Genomic DNA, 21,843 nt, shown 5'->3' on the forward strand with positions numbered 1-21,843 from the left:
CAAAACGACTGACGTCGCCATATCTGTCTAATTCGCTCAGAGCCAAATAACGGTCTGCATTTCATATATTTTATTAAATAAATTGTATACCCTATAACAAACATCACATCTCATAGGAATATTGTGAAAACGTGATCTTCCTATACATGTGCATGCAAATTAGTGTAAATAAATATTAAAGTTGATATTTGTTTATATTAACTCTAATAGCGATAAATCGTTTCTGTATATGCTGCTACAAATGAAAAGCGAATCTTTAAAAACAGAAAAAAATATTAACACAATGAACTCTTAAAAGCATTACATGCTAAATTAACGCTTTAACATGCATATGCACATGTATGTGCAGATGTGTGTAATTAATCAAGGAAGCGTGAGAAATGCGTACTAAGGCAGATGTAGTCAAGAACAAAATTAAATGACTACGTAAAAGCGCCGTAAACAAAGACACTAATGAAAATTGCAAGTAAAAATAAAAATCTACAAACAAAAAAATGTAAAAATAAAAGGCAAAATGGACAAAATAAAAACCAAAAAATACTTTCAAGACAAAGCAAATAAAAATACAACTCAACAGCAAAGCCAAAAATACAAAGTGAAAATCATATGCGTCCAATTTTAATGGGCATATGCCAACTGCGGCCACCGTAGCCGAATGGGTTGGTGCGTGACTACCATTCGGAATTCACAGAGAGAACGTAGGTTCGAATCTCGGTGAAACACCAAAATTAAGAAAAACATTTTTCTAATAGCGGTTGCCCCTCGGCAGGCAATGGCAAACCTCCGAGTGTATTTCTGCCATGAAAAAGCTCCTCATGAAAATATCTGCCGTTCGGATTCGGCTTGAACTGTAGGTTCCATTTGTGGAACAACATCAAGACGCATACCACAAATAGGAGGAGGAGCTCGGCCAAACACCCAAAAAGGGTGTACACGCCAATTATATATACATATATGCCAACTGATAAATGGGAAAACTGCTTACATACCTACAATACACATATTTTATACGTACATACATATATGTATTTTGATCAGAGTACAAATATAAGGTTGAGCAATGAGAATAAGATTAGATAAAATTAGAAATAAGAAATTACCGCGAAAAGAGAGCAAACAAAGTGTTATAAAAGATAATGGTCATGATCAAAAAAAATGTTTGCAGCTGGTTCCTCCTTGAAATTTGTGACAGAAACTATGGCTGTTAGCTGAGCACATAAGTGGAGTGTTGTGGTTCAGAATTAACCCGAATAAATCAGAATTAGTGTTATTAATGTACGTGCAACGCCAAGAATCACAGCTTTGAATTCCCAAATCTTACTGGCGAAAGAGGCAAAGTTATTGGGAGTCTTGCTAGATCCTAAGCTAAATTGGAAGGCTAACATTGACTAGAGAGTAGTAGGCCGTTTTGCTGAACGCGAAATGTAAATTTAGTGCATTTAACTCCTAAAGCAACTCAAATGTACAAAAATACGGGGTGGCCATATTAAATTGACCATTGAGTAACCCTATAACTTTTTACTGTAATTTGAAATCTAAGGTTTACGTCAACAAGCCAAAGACACTAGGCGCACTTAAGGCCAATATCCGACGGGAAATAGCCGCCATATCGGCCGAGACGCTGGCCAAAACTATGGAAAACGCCGAAAAACGGGCACATTACGCTATACGAGCTAAGGGCGACCACTTGCGCGATATCATATTCAAAAAGTGATGTAAACGAATCTCCTTGAACTAAATTAAATGTTTTTCACAATGAAACACAAAAAAATGTTTCTTTTTCCATATTTTTTTAATAATCACATGGGTCAGTTTAAGATGGCCAACCCTGTATATACATATGTATTTATCCATACAATATTCTCCGCCTAATAACTGAATGCTAAATAGTTTTCGCATTAAGAATCCAAATGCTGACAACAACTCTGCAAACTTCGAAAAATTTGGTAATTGGAACACCAATCCACTATTTCCAAAATGTGTGCACGAATTTTGTTAACTTCGCAAATTAAGGTGTTTATTGTATAATTAAAGTAGAGAATTATAGACACATAAATTTAACCTTACAATAAATAAGTTAAGCACTATTTGCCACATTCCACATTGATTTCAAAATGAAGTCACATTTTAATGCATATAAAGGACAAGCGTCTTGCTTCTCACCTCATATCGCTCAAAATGTTATGTAATTTTATTGTTTTTCAAAGCCTCCCGCCATAGCCAAGTTATGCCAGCTCTAGCAGCTGTTAGATGTTGTTGTTGTTGTTGTAGCAGCATAAACATTCCCCGTACATATACGAGGAATGCTGCTGAAGTGACAGTCCTTGGCCGGTTATAAGACCGGGTCGTTCCGGCTACGTAGAACCGACTGTCGTGGGAACGCCTGTTAGATCAGGCGAGCTGCTGCAGTTACCCACTATCCGGATGAGGGCGTTATGATTCTTGTTGTTGTAGCAGTTCACTAGGCTCAGCCAATACGGTGTAGTCACCGATAGTAAACTAGCCCTGTCTTGTGGGGGCATCGTTGTTATTGTTGCAACAGCATAAACCTTCCCCATACATATACGAGGAATGGTGCTGGAGTGACACCTCCTTGGCCGGATATAAATCCGGGTCATTCCGGTAATGTAGAACCGACTGTCGTGTCTTCATAAACACACTAATATTTATGGCTTTTGCACAAAAGATGCATGCAAAAATTTAACAAATTAAAGACATTCGAAATGTCTTCTTTAAACTGTAGAAAAATCTAAAATTTTAATTACGTGCGTGAATCAAATAAGAATGAGATTTAACTTTTCACTCTCCACGTTTTAGTATAATCCAAATACTCACTGTACTTGATTGTATCGAGAAACTTAATCTTCTAGGAATGCGCAATTGCATCCGGCTGATTTGGGTCCCAGGACACAGGAGTATAACTGGGAACGAAGTAGCGGACGCATTGGCTGTGGCCTCACCTTTAATAGGACCAGAGCCCTCCCTTGCTATGGGACAACACATCATCAAGGAGAGGCTCAGGAGTGAAAAGCTAAGGCTAAGGGAGGTTTGCTAGCACCAAACTATAGGGCTAAGTCAGGCGAAATCCTTACTGGGAGAGTATAACCAAAAGAGGTTTTAAAAACTCATAACCCTCCCCAAGGATAATCTGAGAATGCTAACGGGCATCCGAACAGGCCACTGCAGATTGCGAAGTCATCTGCACATGATCGGGATTTGGTCTACGGACTCTTGCCGTTTCTGCGAACAATCTCAGGAGACTCCAATGCACCTTCTCGCTATAGCGCGGAGAAGGTTGAGACATCATACCCAATTGCAGCCAGAAAAAAGGCACATACGCTCAATCCAACCCAGCTCTATCCTGAGCTTAATAAGGGAACTGGATTTGGATGAGGTACTGCGATGAGAAGAGGGCACAAAAGGCCGTGAGGTCAAATTGCAAACCTCATATATCTACTAATATCCAGGGTATGCTTCGAAAACGACGCAAAGGGTAGAAAACATAAGTTTTCTTGAAGAGAAAATGAAGGTTAAAATAGTTTCTTTGAAACCGAAACTACGGTATTATAACCATTTCTAAAGCACAAAATCACTTAACAACCACACCTAGTATTCATTTAATGATGAGTTTCAAAAATGCCAAAAATTGGAAATTTCTGTAACTAACGAACGGTATTATGGAAGGGAAACCATTGCAAAAAAAAGTATAAAAGGAGCGATGCTCCGCCTGTCTTCAATTAAATAACGGAATACCGCTTATTTGAAGTTAGAACCTGTCCTGGCCTTCGATGCCACCCGAATTTAGACTATTCGATAAGTACTACGGCTCTTTAGTTTGGCAAAGGGTAAGTATTCATTCGATAGAACTCTTTCTGCTCTAAAAAACTATGTAAATTGTATTTTTTAGTTATTTAATTTTTTATTAATTTTGAGGTTTAGAAACGGAATACCCAGGAGGAAGAAATCAAAATTTTTGATACCTGCTCTTCTTTCATCGGGGTCAAAAGGGGCCGAAGTAGACCGGTACGTTTGCGACGTGTATGGAAAAGCACGGAAATGGTTTGCAAAGTTCAAGAATCGCGACTTTGACGTCGAATTGCTTCTCAGCATCTCGCCCGCCATCGAGCAACACGCGGTTATTTTGTACCGAATCGTCACAGGAGATGAGAAATGGTGCCTATACATCAATATTAACCAAAGAAATGAGTGGGTGGATACAGGAGATACGCCAAGAGTCAAGCCAGATCTTCATCCAAAAGAGGTAATGAATGATATGTGTTTAGTGGCACTGGGAGGGCATGGTGCACTAGGAAATGCTCGAAAAGAATGCCATGGTCAACAAGGAGTTCTACATTGCCCAGCTACACCGCGACATATTTTATCAATATATGATTATATTCTGTTGAATAAAAATATTACCAGAAAATACCAATGTGAACTGTAAAAAGGCTAAACGGTTGGAATATTGCACAAAAGTAATTCTCATATAAAACATTGACACAAATATTTTTATCAAAAATCGACTTACGAGTATAATCCTTTTTACACGTAATATAGAGATTTCTGTGAACAAACTTTGTAACTTGATTCAATAAAAAACAATGAGTCTGTTAGACTACACATTTGTTCTACATGATGTGCTTTTAGGATTATATGGTCACTCTTCTTTGAAAAAATTCTGTTGGACTAAATGCCTACGTTGCGCACAATACTGTATATTCGCATAAGTCAGTAGAATAGTAGAAAACACAGGCAGCCATCAGAGGTAAAAAAGAAAAAATAAATATGGTTGTGTGTAACTTTCAGCTAAACGAGCCCTAGCCAGTAATTCCGTCACCCACAAAATCACTGTGAATGACCTATGAGGTATACATACCCACACACATACTTACACATAAATAATGGATGTAGACTTCCACACAAATTTACACGACCGGGTGGCACACCCGGCTACAATAATAGAGCGCAGAAAATGTATGCAGAGCTACATATGTAGGAACATACATAAGCGCATAATATAAAATATTCACGTTACGTGTAATTATAAATACGGCGAAAGGTAGACGGGCGAACGATCTCATTTGGTTATGGGTAGCCAAGTTGCCAATTAAGTAAACAAGGCTTTTATGTAAATCATATAAAAAAATCTTTCCAATATCTAAAAACGTATTGTCATAGATCTGTTCATGTTGTTTTCTAGTGAAAATTAACTTGCACGTTTTTCTTACAAATGAGCAATTCCATGTCAAGTGACTCGAGTATTTTGGGCATTATTTTAAATATTTCTGAAAATTGGTTTATAGAAATAAAAAATTATCCAAAAAATGTATTTAGTTTTTTAAATGTTGTTAATTTTGGTACCGAGTTTTTAAGTGAAATTCGGTTCCCTTTAACATTTCTATAAATTTTTAAGTTTTTAAGATAAAATATAAATGAATAGTAAAGCCGCGATCAAGACTTTGACGATGCAATGGTGCAGATCCAAACTAGTCAACTCCAGTAAGGAGGAGATCAAATCTCTTGGATGTGCAGGTAACATTTCTTTGATCTGGATTCCAGGACATAGGAACATAGAGGGAAATAAAATTGCTGATGAGCTTGCCAGAAAGGAGACTATTTCAAAACCCCTTTTGCCCCAGTATAATAGACGGAGGACTCAGAAAGTCCTGGGGTCCCCACGCCATTCAATTTCCTAACTCGTAGCTGTGTTTACCGGTCATTGGATGATCGGCACACGCACGGAAAAGCTGTGCGGACCAGTCAGAGGAGGACTTCACTGTGAGTGTTCCTCGACAACCTGGGGCAGTGAGCCAACATAAACTCCATCAATCTTCTCCATTACGTCAACAGCTCTGGCTGGCTGTAAATATCTGCCTGTTGGAGGTCTCGTAATGGTATCAAAAAGCTGCTTTAGTGCTACTTGAGGAGTGACAGAGTGGTAATTCAACCATTTCACCTACCTACCGAAGATAAAATATACTTTTTCAAAAAAGTGTTTGTCATTTTTGAAAACAAAGACACCCTCTCTTTATATTTTTTTTACTAATAACTGAGATTATGCTCAGTAATCCCTAAAAGTTTCATTATAGGATTCCCATAAGTTTTGAAGTTATGTTCCTCTGCTTACTATTGTAATATACGTAGCGATGCTTCGATCGATTTGCAAACAGACCTAATTTACGAATATATACGTCTTTTACAGATAGACCTTAAACGACATTCATCGGGAGTCTTATACTACCTTCCTAAATTAGCGGGTCCCGAATACTGTCATTTGAGTCCAACCACCACACATCGCAGACGAAGAGATTCAGCTGTTCTACGCAGCATTCCCATGGCAGCCGGTTCTACGTTACCGGAATGACTCGGGTTTTTACTCCCGACCAAGGGCTGCCGCCCCAGTACACTAGCCCTGTCTAGTGCACCGTATTTTACCCTAAACCTTTCGTCACAGGAGCAACTCATTGCAGCCAGTTTGCTCCAAATACTTCTCTTCCGGGCTGGCGTCGAACCCAACCCCGGACCTGAAGTATTTTACTGCTGCATTTGCCACAAACGGCTCCACCCGAACTCCACCTCGGTTAGGTGTAACCAGTGCAACGGGTGGTGCCATCTTAAGACCTGTTCAGGCCTTAAGACCCACAGGGAGTGGTCCACAAGGTATGTGGCCACGTGTTGCTCCCGCCCACAGGCGGTCACCGCCTCTACGGCGACACTGCCCTCAGTGCCGGCACACCATACTGCCGCCACTAACAACACCTCAACGGCCAGGAGCCCCCAAGAGCAACACGACTCCCTTTCCAACCCACAACCCTCCTGCTCCTACCCCAGTGCGGGGACAAACCAGCAGCTCTTGGTCCCCCGCACAGTCTGCTCCGTGTGCCAGACCGTAGTACCTCGGAACCTGACAACTGTCCAATGCAGTTCTTGCAGTGGCTGGTGTCACTTTCGGAGGTGCTCCGGCCTGCACACCACCCGTGAGTGGACGCGCGACTACGTTGCCCCCTGCTGCAGAGCTCTGCACCCGCAACCGCCCCCCGTGGCGCGGCCTCCCGACAACATCAGGCCACTCCCCATTCTGCGGAACGCACAGCAGGTCCAACGCAGACAACATCACGCATCCCTCACCCCCCGAATTACGACGACCCTCCCGCGAAGCTTCAAGCTTTTGCAACTGAACTGCAACGGACTAACGAGCAAGATTGACGAAATAGTCGACTTCATGAATCGGTTCGGAATTAAGATAGCTGCGGTCCAAGAGACAAAACTGCACGCTAGCTCCCCCCTGATTACCAGGGACGGCTATAACGTGCACCGAAAGGACCGCGAGCGAGACAACGGTGGTGGCCTAGCGTTCATAGTACACCATTCAGTGCAGTATCGTCTTATTGATGAAGGCATCGACCGCAGGGACAGCACCTTAGAACGTCAAGGTATAGCTGTCCGGTCAGGCGATGCCGAGCTCGAAATTTATAATATTTATATACCCCCTGTCACCTGCTGCCCGGCAGGATATCTCCCCGATATTGGTGCGCTCATCAGGGGAGAAAACCGATTGGTAGTAGGTGACTTTAACGCGCATCACGATCTTTGGCATTCAAGCCTGCCAAATGATCGTAGGGGACAGCTATTGGCAGAGCAGATAGACGATTCGACGTTCAGCACTGTAAACGACGACGCCCCCACTAGGGTAGTGGGCAATTGTAGCAGCTCGCCTGACATAACAATTGCTAGCGCTGGTCTGATAAATAGCATAACCTGGCGACCTATGCTATCGCTTGCATCAGACCACTTGCCCATTATCATCTCGATCGAGAGACCCGCCGATTTTGTTTGCGCGGATCACCGGTCATATATCAACTTTAACAAAGCTGATTGGACCAGATTCGCGGAATTTACCGAGAACATCTTCGCAGCCCTACCCACTCCCACCGATGTGCGCGCAGGCGAACGCGCATTCCGCAAGGCGATTACAGCCGCCGCGGCTCGCTTCATACCTGCTGGACGGATCCGGGAATTACGTCCCAATTTCCCAGCCGAAGCAGCCGTTATGGCAAACGAGCGTGACCGTCTACGCCAGGCCGATCCCGGGGATCCTCGTATAAAGGATCTCAATTTGGAGATCCGGCAACTGGTCACCCAACATAAGCGGACCAAATGGGTAGAGCATCTGAAGTCCTGTAACTTCACCTCTGGTGTGAGCAAGCTCTGGTCCACCGTAAGGTCCCTGTCGAACCCGACGAAGCACAACGACAAGGTGGATATCACCTTCAACGGTCGTACTTCGTCGGACCCGAAGAGATGCGCGAGCTACTTTAGCCGGCAATTTATATTGCATCCTCCGGTCGACAGATCCAAGCGCTGTGCCACCAGACGGCTGCACAAACTGCCCTACAACAGTGCACCGCTTACTTTCACCAGCGACGAGGTTCAGGGGGCCATCAAAAACATGAAACCATCAAAAGCCATTGGCCCCGACGGACTAAACATGCTGATGCTGAAAAAGCTGGGTCCATTGGGAGTAGAATATCTCACAAAGGTCTTCAACCTGTCTATGGCCACTCTCATCATTCCTGATAAGTGGAAATTAGGGAGAGTGGTCCCACTGCTGAAGCCTGGGAAACCCGCCAACCAAGGGGAGTCTTATCGTCCAATAACTCTCCTTTCCCCAGTAGTGAAGACACTTGAGGCCCTTCTACTCCCACTCCTCACTCAACACCTGACTCCAGCCCCACACCAGCATGGTTTCCGTAGAGTGCACAGTACCACCACGGCACTCACCGTCATAAACACCCAGGTAAACCGCGGCCTCAACCAAAACCGCCCCTGCGAGAGGACTGTCCTAGTAGCGTTGGACCTACAAAAGGCTTTCGACACAGTCAGCCACGCCACGCTACTAGATGACATTTTACAGTCGACACTCCCGCCAGGGCTGAAGAGGTGGACCGCGAACTACCTGAGTGGTCGTCACTCGTCGGTAGTATTTCGAGACCAAACCTCAAAACAAAGAAAAATAAAGCAAGGAGTACCGCAGGGTGGTGTCCTTTCACCCTTGCTTTTTAATTTCTATATTTCGAAACTCCCCCAGCCACCAGAGGGAGTCTCACTGGTCTCATATGCCGACGACTGCACGATAATGGCGTCGGGCAATGACATTGATGGCCTATGCTCAAAAGTAAACGACTACCTCGCCAGCCTTTCTCGCTTCTTCACTGCGAGAAACTTAAAACTTTCTCCCACTAAATCCACGGCGACCCTATTTACCACCTGGACAAAGGAGGTCAAGCTGCCACTTCAGGTTCACGTCGATGATACCCCAATTCCGACGATAAACAACCCCAGAATTTTGGGAGTCACCTTTGACAGCTTGCTCTCCTTCTCGGCGCACACAACCGCTATTGCAACGAAAGTACAGAATCGCAACAAGGTCCTCAAGTCGCTTGCCGGCAGCACTTGGGGCAAAGACAAAGAAATGTTGCTGTCGACTTTCAAAGCAATAGGCCGACCGGTTCTGAACTATGCCGCGCCTGTCTGGTCGCCTGGAACCAGTGATACGCAGTGGACGAAGCTTCAGACCTGCCAGAATACTGCCATCAGGACCGCGACAGGATGTCTCCTGATGTCCCCTATTCACCACCTACATGACGAGGCGCACATGCTCCCGGTTAAGGAGCATAACAAAATGCTCGGTAAGCAGTTTCTGCTTGGGTGTCACCGTAGGCCTCACCCATGCAGACACCTGCTCGAGCCTGAGCCACCTCCCAGGCACATCAGGAGACACTTCCTCAACTACGTGGACGAGATCCAGGACAAAACGGACAGACCTCTCCAGGATCAGACAGTATACAGACAGGCTATTAACGACATTCATCGGGAGACACTTACCACCTTCCTAAGCTCCCGACCCCCGAATGCCGTTATCGGAGTCCAACCACCACCTATCGCAGACGAAGAGCTCCAGCTTCCTCGAGAGTCCCGCGTAATCTTGGCACAACTACGTTCTGGATATTGTAGCAGGTTAAACTCCTACCTATCCAGAATCGACCCCGACATACTAAACATATGTCCTGCATGTGAAGGTACCCCGCACGACACTAACCACCTCTTCACATGCCCCATCAAACCCACTCATCTAACACCTCTCTCCCTCTGGACCCAACCCGTCGAAACTGCCAGTTTCCTGGGCCTACCGTTAGATGAGCTAGACGAAGACGACCGGTAATTTACACTACACTGACAGGGCGAAGATACTGCTACAACAACAACAACAACAAGATTCAGCTGTCTTATGTCAGCCGCGTAACTTTATTACGTTCCTGTTATTGTAGCCGGTAAAACTCTTACCTATCCAGAATTGACATTCACATACGCAACATATGTCCAGCATATGTCAAACCCACTCACCTAACACCCCTCTCCCTCTGGGCCCAACCCGTCGAAACAGCACGTTAGATGATAGCACGATGACTTGCTGAACTGCTATAACAACAACAAAAACGAATATGTATGCAAGTGCTTCGCTAGAGCAGCATTTCACCCTGACATAATCAATTTTGTGTTTCAATTTTATCACACTTATTGAATGTCAAAAATCATAAAACTTTAAAGCCATGACCTAGGCTGCATTCAATTTGAGCCTACATCTAGTCAAACAACAAAAATGGCATCGTACTTATCGCAAAGTAAGCGAAAGAAAGCCTACTTCCTATCTTCAGCGATCTAAGTAGATGAAGACTGCTAGCAAAAAAATGTGCGTGGATTCTTTTCAATGAAGAAACGAAAGATATTGAAAATAAGAGTTCTAAAATTTCTGCCTTAACATTTTTCTACACTTTGTCGATAGGAACTATCTATACAGTTTTAATTTAGTTTATATAGATAGTTCAAAAACAAATATACATGTTTTGGCAACTCTTAATATATCCACCCAGGCCATTCTCCGCCCAGCAAATATTTCCGTTATTTCTTATGCTTTGTTCTTCAATGCTTTCTTGACTGATCGTAACAAAAATAAAAACAAAAGAAAAATATAAATAGCCTAAGAATTATTGTTGCAAAAGAGACGTATAAATAAAATTCAAGCACACACCTACTTACTAACATACATATGTATGTACATACATACGTCAAATGGATACAAAAAAACTTACAAAGAAGAAAAGAAAGAATGTAATGTTTAAGACAAATATAATTGTTTAATCATGACATATTCATAATTTATTTTTAAGGCTAGAAGATGGATTTTATAAACCAGCAAATAGATAATAAAAAATAAATAGTTTTGTAATAATATATGTATACATAAATACATAAATTTCAATGTGTGCTTCAGTAAAATAGCAAGAGTCCTGAGCAAGAGTCCCCATAAACAGTTGGCATCTCTTGCATAATGTCCTATGGTGTTTCCCCCTACTTAGTGAGAAATTCAACCAAGGCACCAAAGTCGATTTCTTTTCACATTTGTATTTGCCATTTCAAGCTAAGTAAAAAGACCCTGAGTATTGAATCTCTTCACCATAACCTCAATTTCGCGAACTTTCTGACCTCCCAGCATATTTTTTATTAGTAAAGTAAACAAGTTTACTTACTGTTTACTACAGTTATATTATTATTATAGTACAAAATTTTACTCTATTGATTATTAGAAATACATGTGATTTATGTACTCTCACTCCAACTAACACTTGTGTGTTTCGGAACACCTGCGTACTTAGAAAATCTGCCAAACTACGACACACAGACGCCCTAAGATGTAAAATGTTGTTGTAGCAGCATGTATGGCAGTCTTTGGCCGGATATACATAAATCCGGGTCGTTCCGGTAACTTTCAAGTGACCAACATTGGAACGTACACAATATGTTATTGTTCCTTGTTGTTCAAGTTTCATTCAGTGTCACTAACAATGGAATTGAATGAATTCGCTGAAGGATATCGTACGCTAGCGGATGAAATTGGAGCGTTTCAGACAAAATTTCTTTTATGTAAAGGAACAAATTTAAACGATCAAGGTAACATTGAGTGTTTTTTGGTTTTAAACAGCTCCTTTTACGAAAAATTTGCTCAGGATCACGAAGAAAATGTTCGAACAATATTTATTTAACCCTTAACTGGTATCGTGGGGGCCGCGCAGACCCCACGCGTTTTATTTTTTTGAATTTCTTAAAAACTACGCATAGTACGCGGCTGCCATTTTGAGTAATCTCATTACGTCGCGACACGCGGCGGGTGTCGGACGTTCGGCGCTGAAGCTTTTACCAGAGCGGAGCTACGTACGTTGCGGGGGCCGTGCGGACCCCACTATACGTTGAAGTACTTATGTTTTAGTTTATTTTTTCAAAGTTGATCTTATAAGAAATAAGAAAACATACATATGTTAGCTAAAGACTTTCGAAATACTAGTTTTTTTTTATTTTTATAGTGGTAAGAAAAAAATACCAAAAAATTGTCCAAATTTTGTGATCTCTTGTAGTAAATAAGTTAAAAGAAGTATATGAATAAAAACTTAATAATTTCATAAAGCAACCTTGTTATTTGTCCTATCAAAATAATTCTTGAAAAAAATTGTAGACATTTGTCTTAGAATCTAGTTTTAATAGGGGGCCGCGCGGCCCCCACGATACTAGTTTCGTTAGTCAAATTTACGATACCAGTCAAGGGTTAACATTTATCGACTATGGGTACCCACCAGAGAACTGCACCGGCTCAGTGTAAAACATTCATACGCTTCGCTTGAACAAAAAAACAGGCCTTTGCGTTCAAATGATTGAACTTGTTCAAATAAGTTATTTCAGCTCAATCAAATCATATGCTGCGTTTTAGCTCTCCGATGCTATCACCAATCGTCTTCATAGCAGCCGTTTCGGGTATTTGCTCGTTCGGCTATACATTCATTTTTTTGAGCAAGAATAAAAGGGCTATAGAGCCAAATGAGCCGGTTTGAACACGTATGATCCCGCATGAGTTTTTGCTTGTAACTAACGATAGCAAAGTAAAAGCAAAATTTTAAAGCAAAAACACTATATTTTCATATTTGTTTTTTTTTTTCTTAAAACTTATAGTAAAACACGAAAGAAAATAATGTAAATAAGGAAACATTGCTGAAACCAACTAATCCTTTCAAATATGAAACGCAATTTACAGCGTACATTGTACGCCAACGCTCGAGTGCTCGAACATGTGCTATTTACAATAATGACAATTACTTCTTTGAACAAGTTTGATCGTTTGAACGCAAAGGCCGATGCTAATTTCATTCAATGCTGCTTTTTGTTCAATGATTAGATTTGAGCCGAAGACATTAGATCATACGTGTTGACTGAGCTGAACTACGCGTTCGCCTGCATGAGCTGACTGCACATGACCAAATATTTTGGTTCAATTGACTGAATGTGAAGCAAGAAATTTAACGTATGAACAACTCAAGAAAACAGTGAGCCATGCAGGTCTCTGGTACCCACTGAGGTAAATATTCTCCAGAGAATCCTGTCAATCTGCACTTTCAATAGTTGAAGAGAAACCACCAAGAATTTTTGATGATATAAATATGATTCTTTATTCTAGCACTTGTATATATGTATGTATTTTCACTTTGCCTGTTTCGAATTTAAAATTTTAACACACCGATTTATCGAAAACTTTTAGAAGTATTGAAAAGCTATAATTTATTATTATGCTCAGAAAATCGATTGAATAATATAATAAGAAGTAATTAGTAGTAGTAGTAAGAATATGTTTAATAAAAAATGTATAGCCTTAAGAGTTATATTTAAATATTATATTCTACTGTAAGGTTATTGGAAAAATTTAGTTCTGTAAAAGGAGTCGCAATGCAAACAAGACTGAGAACCACTGCTCGTATATTTACACACACATAGGCACTATAGTTAAAGGTTATACTTTTAGTATGTACGATAATATATTTATATTCAATTATTATCAAAATCACGCTTGAAAGAAGGGGGCGTTTACGCACGCCATAAAAATTTGCTGGAACGCAGAGAAAATATTACAGGAACCTCAAAACAAAAAACTATCATTTACATATCAGCGCGCGCATATAACCAAATTTACATACATATTTACTTATATGCTAAGCATGCATGCATATGTACCTATGCATGTAAATATATATGTATTTGCACATACACACGTATGTAGATTTTCCGAGATCAACAACTTTTGGGACTTGTAGGACAGTGCATATGAATGCACATATGCTTACATAAATACATACATACTATACATATAGGCGCTATCTCTTCGTGAGAGTATTCTTAATACCCATATGATTTGTATTTCATCGAAAATATTTGTAGGATTCCTGAAATAAATTTTAGCGCAAATTTCAGAAAGCAACACGCAATGTTTGTCATCGTCGTGCACACAAGTATACATATATACGTATACATATGTATATATGTATGTATCTATGTGAATATTAGGTAGATGGCAACACACGAGTAAATTCACTTTAGATAAAGACAAGAATCAGCTTGAGCAACAACAAACAAGTAGAATAATAAAGCACATGCAAGGTTTGGGAATGCTGAAAATTCGAGGAAATACTCTCATGAGAACTTAATCAAGACAGCCCAGCGAGATAATCATAAAATGCAAACTGAGTACAGTGGCTCACATTCGAAACGAGGTACAGCGAATACAGTGCATTCCCACATATATATTGTATGTATGTATACATATGTATGTAATTTCTAAAGCGTCGAATCTTAAAACTAAATGCCCACACACATATTTTATATGTCCATATGTATTTAAAATGTATTTAATTGAATCGCCCTGTATTTTTCATGCGTTAGTACACGTCTGGAATTCTCAACAAATTTATGAAATAAAATACAGAGAACTCTGCCAGCTTTCCAAGAAATGCAATAAAGGAAAGCATAACTTTATATTTATATTTATTCACCAAAACTTCCCAATACTATGCTTTAACAATCAAAAGTACAGAAAATTGTTGTTGGTCTAGTGCCACTTTAATGAATGCGCCTTGGGTTGGAGAAAATAATATGGGAATAAGTGTTGGAAAGCAATCCAGGTTAGAGAAATTAATATGAGGAATAAGTGTTCGACCTGACATCTCGACATTTGAAAATTATTAGAGCAATAGTTGCTGCTTGCATGGCTAATTTGCAAATCCTCTATGACATGAGTTTGCACCTAATTGTGAATTGCCCTACTATGGGTAAATTGAAAAAAAAATACTAAATTATGCGTATACTTAATAAACTCGAAATTTCAAATTTATATCAGCTTTTGTCGCATTTGGAGTGAGGGTAACTGTAAAGAACGTACATATGTATGCTGTATGCAAATGTACACGCATACCCGGCAGTGAAAAGCTACACTACTCAGCAAACATTTTAGTTCATTCTAGTTTCTAGTTGGTATCTGATGAAAGAAGTCACATTACGAGTATTATTATTAAGAGTGACGAATGTTACATTGGTAACAAATTGAAATAATTAGAGTTGTAAGCAAAATAAAAAATATTATTCTATTAAATAAGACTGCGTCAGACGTTAAAGCAGCACAGTCAGTCATTTTTGTGTCTGTTATGAACTAGTTCAATAACTGCTATAACATTAATGCATTCTCTTACTAGTTCCTTAATATGGCATGCTGATAGAATGCTGATCGCATGATTCAGGTACACAGGCCGACAATTGGCATAGGTCATTCCCATATTAAAAATACCTGTTGATGACATTGAAAAAGGGTAGAAGATGAACTACTTCCGATGCGAAGCAAACTGGTAGTTCAGAATTATTAGATCCGGCGGCTGAGTATGTACACACATTATTCATACAAATGGACTAACAGAATTAACAAAAATACAATACAAGGGAATAATCGTTTTTTCACATGCACAATATTAATTTTATTACGAACGTTAATATCTTAAAACCCAGCTCTATCTTAAGTTTAATAAGGGAACTGGGTCTGGGTGACGAAGAGTAGAGGGCACAAAAGACCATTAGGCCAAAGTGAAAACCTTAAATGAATCCAATATCTTAAATAGGTTTAACGATGTTTTATATGCTGCAGTGTGATTTAATTTTAAGCTACCAATTAGTAGTTCATTCAATTTCGTTATATTTAAGAATAATAAATTTAGTTTCACTTCATTTAAACTTTTTTTTTCTTCCTTTTAATTATTTCATTTCATTTATCTATTTTATTTTATTTCACTTTTTTTCCAGTTTGCTTCGTTTGGATTTACATACGTCTTTTACTCTTTTTTGGAATATAATGCTTTATTTTAAATACAGTTACGCACTTATTATTGGTAGTAAGGGGGAAATTCCCCAATACACTCATAGAAGTCATGCAGGATTTACTGAACATGGTTGAAAACTGGTCAAAAGCAAATGGGCTAAGCGTCAACCCCAATAAAACTGAACTCATCCTATTTACCAGGAAACACAAAATTCCAAATATAATTCCTCCGACTCTAGGTGGAACGGCACTGTCATTCAGTGATGAGGCCCGCTACCTAGGTCTAATACTAGACCGAAAGCTAACATGGAAGGCAAATGTCGAAGATAGAGTAAAAAGGGCGACAATAGCACTATACTCTTGTAAACAGCTAATAGGACTAAGTTGGGGTCTCTCCCCATCTATCGTATACTGGCTTTACACGGCAATTGTCAGACCAATCCTAACATACGGCATATTAGTATGGTGGCCAGCTTTAGATAAATTGTACGTCAAAAGAACCATGGCACACGTACAAAGAATGGCCAGTCTTTGCATCTGCGGGGCCCTCAGAACCACACCCACAGATGCACTAAATATTATTCTTAGCATTTTACCAATAGAGCAGTACGGTAAGCAAACAGCTGCCAAAGCAACTCTCAGACTAAGAGAAATCGGCCTACTCAGAACGTACCAAAGAGGGCACTCCTCAATTTTGGAACAATTCCCCTGCATTCCCAGCACAACGGATTTCTGTAAGACCAAGGACATCAATTTCGATAAATCCTTTGTCACAGTATTTCCTTCCAAAGAGGAATGGGATAACGGGCTCATTGTCAAGATAAATGACTTAAACATCTACACAGATGGCTCAAAACTAGACAACCAAGTAGGCGGAGGGGTCTACTCCGACAAACTCGGAGTATGCCAATCATTTCGCTTGCCTGATCATTGCAGTGTATTTCAGGCGGAAGTCACTGCCATAAAAGAAGGGCTTAAAGAGATAAAAACGAGAGTATTATCCGCAAATGAAGTCTTCATTTACTCGGACAGTCAAGCAGCAATAAAAGCGCTGGAATCAAAAACACACTCGTCAAAAACAGTTCTAGAATGTTTTAAACTACTAGATGACGTATCTAAGTGCTACAAGGTGCACCTTATCTGGGTACCAGGCCACAGAAACATTGCAGGAAATTGTAAGGCGGATGAACTCGCAAGAACCGGTACAACGCTCGGTCTCGAACCGGATAAGGCGCTGATACCCATGCCCATAGCCACTTGTAAATTACTTATAGACAGGGAAACCATCAAAAAGGTAAATACAATCTGGCAAAACCTCACAACATGCGAACTAAGCAGACAGACATGGCCGAACTAGAACAGCGGTCGATCGAAGATCTTGCTACGATTCAACAGAGAATCTATAAGAAAAATGATAGGTGTTTTAACTGGTCATTGCTTAATAGGTAGCCACGCTAGAAGGTTAGGACTCCCTTACTTCGATTTCTGTAGAAGCTGTCTTAATACAGAAGAAGAGGAAACAGTCAGACACCTTTTATGTGAGTGTGAAAGCCTAGCTATGAGAAGGCTGCGCACTCTCGATACAGCATTTCTAACCGATGTAGCGGACATAGCCCATCTAAAACTAACGAAGCTCTGCTCGTTTATTAAAGCAACCGGATGGTTTGAAAAGGAACACGTAGAGTAAGGATAAGCTCCAGTGGTATCACAATGGACCTGCTGAAGGTCTAAGTGTGTCTTGCGACAACCACCCTACCTACCTACCTACCTACGCACTTATTAAATATTTTCTTTTGTTTTTTAAGATTTCACTATTATTCTTTGCTAATATCCAGAATATTTAAATCTGGGAGGGTCTAAGTCAGTAAAAAGGAGCCCTATATATTTAGATTTTCGTATTTCCATACATACGTATGAAGACAGATTTGAATAAAAGCAACTTAAATTCCCGCATTTTATATGTACATACATATGTAATATTTTTTTTTTTTATAATAATAAAGACTTTTTAAGTTAGCTGCCACCTGAATATTATTAGCAATTTTTTTGTGTTCTACAATAAAATGTAATGCGGAATCATAAAGCATAATAATTTGTTAAAAAGAATTTTACATCTGAAATGCATTAGAAAGACGAAAATCAAGCACTTGCACAAACACATGCACACTAATTCAAAAGTGTGATTTTATTCTTATACAATAGATATGGTATATGGCATATCCAACATTTGCCTTCTGTCAGGTATTAATATGCATATGTACGTGCATATGCTCGCATGTGTGTATGTACCAAGTACTTATTCTATTTTATATAATACGACCGCAATAATGCACAGCTAAAGATCAGAAAAGTATGTCGCCCACGACATCCACATGATATTCAACTAACTGTAACTGCCCTCATTTAAAATAGATTTCAACCTTAAAAAAATAATAATTTGGCATCACATTTTTAAAATAAAGTTATACAAACATTCATATTATTGTTGTTATTCGTTTTCGTGAACTCACCACGTCTCTTTTTCTTATCCTTTCGCTTGCGCGGTTGCACGTCACCCGACATATTTCACCGCACCCTTTTCGCTACCTTCACCTCTGCTATCAATTCTTTCACGTTTTTCTACACTTTCTATATTACATTAAAGATATGTAGATAAGTTGAATTTGGCAATTTTTTTATAAATATATGTATTTTATCCGTAAACACTTTGCTTAAAAACTTCGGCCGAAAGTTGAAAAAAATTTTACGCCCGTATGATGACCGAAACCGCCGCGCTTTTTATCCAACAACACAATCCCAACACGGCTAATGATCTACTGGACCGGTAGTGCTCCCCATGCTATGGAAACAAACGGTAATCGTTAATGGGCACAATTGAGGCAAAATGTGGGCACAGAAATTTTGTTTAAAAATAAAACTCTTCGTACATAGAGACTCTCTCGATCATTCAATTCGCCGCATCCGGCACAACCGGCTGATTAGTTTTTGTTTTGGCATGCTGGGGTCATGATCAGCTGAGTTTGACTGTTGAGAACGTTGCCAGAGTATGCGGAGTGAATCCCTTTTCTAGATCTCTTTCTCTCCTCCACTACATCAACAGCAGGATGGCTGTAGACGGTTTTTCTTTTCCCTAAACCTTTTCACTGGTAGTGGTCCACATTATGCTATCAAAACGGCACGTAAGTGCTACTTGAAGTGTACCTGTGGTACTCTTGCCATCTTACCTACATTTGCGGAGTGAATGAAAGACCAGGTGCGCCATATTGACGATTATGATTATATTTACATTTATGTTTACATAAGAACCGGAATCCAAGTGCCAAAATTACCGCATTATATTTTACCAATGCTAGACTGTGTTGTTTATTCTCATATCTGTGTTGTCTAACCTGTAAAAAGTATGTTTCAAAAAGTCCAAATAGAATAATACTTCGAATCTATAAGATAAAATAATTGAATAATGTTGGTCTGCTGTAGTTCATAGCACCCTTCCAAATTATGAATCTGTTGATTTCAGAATGCGAACAGTTGGGCATCAAAATTTATTTGTTATAATTGTAGTAATATGAAAACCATATCTAGGCAGAATTGTTGAACAAATTAGTCCGAAAATTCCGCAAAATCTCGTCTGCATTGTATTGTGTGGCCCCTCAAATGACGGCTACACTGATAATCAGCTGTGAGCTGTCAAAAGAGACTACCGAATAGGTTACAAAACGAATGAATTGTTAATTTAGTGAAAGGAAAAGCGTATAAGGCCTTCGAAAACTATTTAAATTTATTAAAAAGTTTAAAATGGCGGTTTTAATCAGATATGCGCGTATACAGCAAGTTTTACTGGTAAGTTATTAGCTATTGACAAACTCATTCATTCAATAACATGAGCTAGAGAAATGTGTTGCAAGAACGTCTGAGGTTCTAGCTCTATTTAGCATTGAATAACTTGCATGTGAACTTCTTAATGCATGTGAAGCAGAATTATACTTCAAAATTATAATTTTTGGCCTAATATATGTATGTAAAGTAGGGTTGATTTATTAACGGCATTGCACTGACGAAGGAATAACTAACCACGGTAATTTTTCTTGTTTCAGTCAAGGATGTATTCTACCGAAAAGTCGCCTAAATCAACAACCAGCACCGAGGGTAAAACGATCCCTAAAAACTTACTTGAAGACAGTCAAACATCTCAATTGCAGGCCGAGAATGGTGCTATCTTTGACAAGAAACCATTCAAAATTCACTTAGAAGCAAGTAGGTTTTATCTTCGGAACACTTTGCTTTTAAATATAGTATATCTCTTTATAGATAAAACTTATAGTTGGTGCTTGTGTGGGAAATCAAAAAGTCAACCAATTTGCGACGGTATGCATAAGAACGTATTCATGCAAATAAAGTTACGGTATGTTTTTCGAGCTAAAGTGACGGATAACAGGCTTATTATAAACCTACCTGTATTTTTTTTTTTTCGTAGACCCGTGAGATTTCAGGTGGAAAAAACAGGCGATTACTGGCTATGCAATTGCAAGCAGACCAAACATCGTCCTTTCTGCGATGGCACACATAAGCAACCGGACATTCAAGCCGCTGTGCGATAACCAGTAATTCCAAAACTGCCAATTGATTCAAAATACTTACCTTTTCATTTACTAAAGTGTGTGCATTAAAGTCTAATTTTTGTTTACTATGACCGCAACCGTTAGTACATAATAAAATAATGGTAATGAAACGCTTGTTTTTAATGCAAGCAACAAATTGATATATGTATTTTCTCTTTTATATATTATGTATATTTAGTTTTAAATAGTTTTCTTCACAAGTATGTTGTATTTCTATATTCTTTATGAGTATGTATGGTATGTAGGTGTATATATTGTTATCAAATGAGCAATATTTGCCTGATTATCAGATGAATAAAGATTTGATGATTTTGTGTCAATTTGTATGCAAAACTCTAATAACGCACATATTACAAACTTGATCTAAAGACATCAGTTCAATAAGAAACGTTTAACACAATATTTACAAAAACGTTGCTTTTTTTCATTCTCAAGAATATAAACGCTTTAACCTAAAAAAATAATAATATACTGTTAAATTTATCCATGTTCATATATGTATATATGCATGTATCGTAAGTTAAGTCTGTGATTTTTTTTCGAAAGGCGTTTAAATGTTTCAATGATACATAATACTTATTTTAGCATAATAAAGCGTTTTACTGTAGCTGTGTATATATTTATATAAAATATATTAAGAGTTCCTCTTCATTAATGTAAGTACGCCTGTGTTCAGAAATGTGTTGATAAGTTCCGCCACTCAAAAAACACGTGAAAAATCGGTTTTTTGAATGTGGAAAAGTTATAATTTCAATTAAGACATAGACTTACGCTATGCATCGTAAACTTTGCATGACTCTTAATGCAAATACGTGCATCAAAAGGTTTGTGTTTGCATTTAATGATATGTAACCGCGAGCGCCGGATTTTTTAAAATAATGTTGCTCTATAACTTTGTAACTTATTTGATTAACCGTCTTCAACATATTTAATACCTCGTTTTGTTGTATATGTATAGTATTTTCCCTATGCTTCAAAGTGAGTCTG

General features: G+C 39.2%; 2 protein-coding genes across 3 annotated transcripts in view; one reads left to right on the top strand and one right to left on the bottom strand.

The window, feature by feature from the left end:
* Window positions 1-19,129, bottom strand: part of LOC129246394 (protein starmaker) — a 39,100-nt gene extending 19,971 nt beyond the window's left edge. Inside the window, exon 1 of one of the 2 annotated variants that reach the window (XM_054885184.1) lies at window positions 18,748-19,129. In XM_054885184.1, the coding sequence (XP_054741159.1) occupies window positions 18,748-18,799 (52 nt within the window). In that variant the 5' untranslated portion in view covers window positions 18,800-19,129. The remainder of the gene's footprint in view (window positions 1-18,747) is intronic. The other variant, XM_054885185.1, reaches the window with a different exon arrangement.
* A 799-nt stretch (window positions 19,130-19,928) lies between these two features.
* On the top strand, window positions 19,929-20,996 carry LOC129243397 (CDGSH iron-sulfur domain-containing protein 3, mitochondrial). Its single transcript, XM_054880374.1, has 4 exons — window positions 19,929-20,077; window positions 20,332-20,491; window positions 20,546-20,639; window positions 20,712-20,996. Exons 1-4 carry the CDS (start codon window positions 20,033-20,035, stop codon window positions 20,833-20,835), a joined length of 423 nt encoding a protein of 140 aa, XP_054736349.1. The 5' UTR covers window positions 19,929-20,032; the 3' UTR covers window positions 20,836-20,996.
* The last annotated feature ends 847 nt before the right edge of the window (window positions 20,997-21,843 follow it).

The sequence above is a fragment of the Anastrepha obliqua genome, chromosome 4 (genome assembly GCF_027943255.1).
Source record: "Anastrepha obliqua isolate idAnaObli1 chromosome 4, idAnaObli1_1.0, whole genome shotgun sequence".
NCBI classification, from domain to species: Eukaryota; Metazoa; Arthropoda; class Insecta; order Diptera; family Tephritidae; genus Anastrepha; species Anastrepha obliqua.